Source organism: Camelina sativa, chromosome 3 (assembly GCF_000633955.1).
Source record: "Camelina sativa cultivar DH55 chromosome 3, Cs, whole genome shotgun sequence".
NCBI lineage: Eukaryota > Viridiplantae > Streptophyta > Magnoliopsida > Brassicales > Brassicaceae > Camelina > Camelina sativa.
In genome coordinates this window covers 12,557,528-12,561,537 of record NC_025687.1, presented here as the reverse complement: position 1 = coordinate 12,561,537, position 4,010 = coordinate 12,557,528, and the positions used below count along the sequence as shown (strand labels likewise).

Below are 4,010 nucleotides of genomic sequence, written 5' to 3'. Positions count from 1 at the left end.
TCAAGAGAATCCATCCTCCTAATAGTCCAACCTTGTTGCCTCTCAAATTCTTCCCTCTCTGAATGGAGCACTCTCATAGCATATGCGACCCCGCTCGTGAGAGGCCTCTCAAAGGAAGTTCTATCAGTGTACTCGGAGAATGTCCTCTACACAAAGTTTATTGATGTTAATGTGTTGTTCACTAATACTCAACAAGACAGGAATCAAGCTACCAAGTTTTAGCTAAATACCAAGACTTTATCTTAGCAACAAATCTGCAAAGTTGTAATCTTAACTGAATGAAAAAACTTCCTTTTTATAAAAGTAAGTGTCAAATTAATCATCCAAGGATGGGTCATATACTACACCACCGTAGGAACAACTTATGTTCTACAAGCAAGACTAGATCTCAGGCATCAATCAAAATTCCCCGAGGATGATATGATAACACAATCAAAACAGAAATGGAAGACACATAAGCAGATGGGAAATGAAGAATACCTGATCAATAGCAGAAGGAATCTTGCCATGGTGGAAGGTGGAAATCAAGATAGACATGGCTTGAACATGATTCATGCTAACGTTGAACTGATCCTGAAGCATACGAGCCCTCTCATCGCACATACTAGTAAGGGTCTCTTTCCTCTTCTCCATAGCTTGAGAGCTAAAGTACCAGAAGGTCCAAATAGAGACCAAGAGCCAGAAGACGACCCAAGCGACGACAAGCTTCCTCCACCAAGTCTTGTTGAATTTAACAGAGCCAAGAAAGTGATAAGAGAAGCTGGGGATCTTGAGTCCGGTAGTGGAGATCCTATTAAAGAAGTTCTTCTTCTTCAACGTAGTCATCATCTTCGTCTTCTCAAGATCACCGACAGAGCCAACTAGAAGACCAGACTTGTTGTTGTCCTCGATCCCATAATCAACGAACCAAGAAACGAACCAGCAGCATAGCATCCAGAAGAGATGCCCAATCTTGACACCAAACCCTAGTACATGGAACAAACTCATCCACCACTTGAAAACAGGATCAACCCCCAAAAAAAGAAACAGAGTGATTTTTACAAACTCAATTCAACTTAAGACATAAATTGGGAGAATTTTCACAAACCTCACAAGAACCAAACAAAAAAAATAACCCTGTACAAAAGGGGACGAATCAGAGAGAATCAAGAAAATCCAAAAGCAATAATTTTTATTTTTTATTTTGTGTTATCCCTTTGTAGAGGCTTCCCAGAGAAACAAGAAGAGAGAAAAGCAAGAAGACAGAGGAACGTGTCAGATTAGACAACCCCCCAAAGAAGAGATCAAAGGGAGGTTACTACTTAATCAAAGATGACGAAAGATAAGAGGAAGAAAACAAAAAAAAAGAAAGGTAGAAACTTTGAAACAGGAACTTTAAAGTCCCAAAGTGAGATTCCTCGAAATCCAAAACAGGAAACTCAAACAAAAAAATACAACAGCTCGTTCGTACTAGTATATAATTCGCAACGAGTTTGGTTTCAAGAGAAATCTAGAGTGTGATGATGATGAGGATGATGAGAGAAAGAAAGAAGTGAGAGAGAGAGAGAGAGAGAGAGAGAGAGAGAGAGCGGAATAAAGCGGCTAGAAAGTGAGGAAATAGGAAGCTGGAGTCTGGAGGAGGAGAGAGTTTTGAGTGGATTGTCTAATGGGAGAAAAAAAAGAAACTAACAACAACAAAGGAGGAGCAGGAGCAGAAGCAGAAGCAGAAGCAGAAGCAGAAGAAAGAAGAATCTATCATCGGAAAAAAAAAAAAAAAAAAAAAAAANAGATGAGAAGAATATGGTGGAAGACAAATGTCTGCTTCCTTCTCTCTCTCTATTATCTGATTATTGTTTATATCTTTTTCTTTTTATTTATTTCATTCTTAAATTCCAATTTTTATATATTTTTAATTTAATCTTTTAGCATATGATACTAAATAAAATACATATAATTCATTTTTTAGCAAAAAAAATCCTGATGATGATATTAAAAACTCGATTCTAGAAGAAATCTTCAAGTTGAGATTCAAGTTTGTTTTAATAATCTGATTTTTTTTGTGTGTGTGTGTGTGTGTTCTAGTTAAACAAAATACATACCTCATTAATATTACCATTAATAACACATAACACACTAAATGATTGGTAAAATAACTAAACGGCGCAGGAAAAAAAAAAGCTAAAAAAGGGGGGCCCACGAGAAGGGAACAAAGGCATATATGGTCTCACTTCTCCTCACCCTCCAATAATAAAAATTAAAATTAATAAAAAAAAAAAAGGCGTGTTAGAAGAATTTATTACGCAAAAAAATATTGGGAGGTGCAGTAGTTGGTAAAGTGACAAAAAATAATATGTTTGGCCATTATCAAAAAAAACTAAACAACACTAAAGTATTATACAAGTAACCTCCCCTCCTCTAATACAAGTCAAATAAAACTCGGTTTTTTTCCAATTTCAATATACACTTCTTTTTGCCAAACTAAAATATAATTTTTTTTGAAAAAAAATTATTCCATAGGTGAACGTCATCTGTTTTAACACGTGTTGATGATATATGAAAGTCTAAACATTTTTTTAGGGGTGTATTCAATCTAATTAGGAGAATTTCAAAAAATCTTTTTTTACAATATCATTTTTCAAAAATACTCCTTTTTAAAAATTTTACCAAAAAATCCACTAAAAATTTGCAAATTTTCAAAATTTGTGTATAAGCTTATAAATATATTTCAAATTGCCTTTATATATGTGTAAACTTTTTAAATATATTTTATAAATAAAATATAAATACCTTTTAAAAACTTTTCAAAAACCTTGTAAACCTTATAAAGCCTTGTAAAAACCTTTTAAAATGTTTTAAAACTTTATAAATATTTGGATTGAGTCTAAAGGTAGTAGTTATTATCTAGAAGTACCTTGTGAACCATATAAAACTTTATAATATTCATATTTAAAAAGGGGTATTTTTGAAAATGTATAGATTAAATGAGTGTTTTTGAAAAATTTACACCATAAGGGGTATTTCTAAAAAAATTTCAATCTAATATTTCAAGTGATTTTAGTTTTTATGATATTTTAAATAATTTTGATTATTTTAGGAAATTTGATATGATTTATTGTAAAATTCTTTAAAATCACACCTAAAACCATGAGATTTAGATTTCTGTATTTTTAACTAAAAAATTCTCTAAGATCCTCCAAAATCCCAAAAGTTTATTAAAATTCAAACCTACAAATTGTTTTGAATAATTGTGTATTTTAAAATAAAATTTTAAATCATTAGTTTAAATAACAGTGGATTTCATAAGACTTTTTAAAATCCATCATTATAATTTTATATAAATCCGTTAAAATATCAATTTGAATACATCTCCTTAGTATTTTTGATTTCTAATCATTTTTAAATTTGTTTCTAATTATTGGCAAAAATCGCTAATAGAATTTTTATTCTAAAAAATAGGATTGCTTGAAAGACACCAATCAACGGTTGTTCTCTCACCCATCATGATTCATGATGAATGGGCCAAAATGTTATGAGTTGTAAGGCCCATTTAAAAGTATCGTCTTTTTCCTAATTGGTCTATTCCGTACAATTTTGTTTTTGCAGTTGTAGTTATTTCTCTCTCACACCCTCCTCCTCTAGTCTCGGTCATCATCTCTCCTCTTGAAAGCACGACGGTAGATAGAGAGCAATCAAAATCAAATCAGGAAAAAGGAAGAAGGAGGGATGGATCCAGACGCAGTTGCAAAGGCTTTCGTTGAGCACTACTACTCGACCTTCGATGGGAATCGTCCAGGTTTGGTTTCTCTCTACCAAGAAGGATCCATGTTGACCTTCGAAGGCCAGAAGATCCAGGGCTCTCAGAACATCGTCGCTAAGCTCACCAGCCTCCCTTTCAATCAGTGTAAGCACAACATCACCACCGTCGATTGTCAGCCTTCTGGTCCCGCCGGCGGTATGCTCGTCTTTGTCTCCGGTAACCTTCAGCTCGCTGGCGAACAGCACGCTCTCAAGTTCAGCCAGGTTTCCCCCCC

At 33.9% G+C, this 4,010-nt stretch overlaps 2 protein-coding genes across 2 annotated transcripts in view; one reads left to right on the top strand and one right to left on the bottom strand.

Annotated features, from left to right (window-relative positions):
- LOC104776780 (histidine kinase 3) overlaps positions 1-1,741 on the bottom strand; it is a gene marked incomplete in the record, with an annotated part of 7,527 nt that extends 5,786 nt beyond the window's left edge. Inside the window, 2 exon segments of the mRNA XM_010500903.2 lie at positions 47-146; positions 481-1,741. Of these exon segments, the coding sequence (XP_010499205.1) occupies positions 47-146; positions 481-987 (607 nt within the window).
- The window catches only part of LOC104776777 (nuclear transport factor 2-like), a 1,915-nt gene continuing 1,479 nt past the window's right edge, over positions 3,575-4,010 (top strand). The window contains exon 1 of the mRNA XM_010500901.2: positions 3,575-3,999. Coding sequence (XP_010499203.1) covers positions 3,703-3,999 — 297 coding nt within the window. The 5' untranslated portion in view covers positions 3,575-3,702. The remainder of the gene's footprint in view (positions 4,000-4,010) is intronic.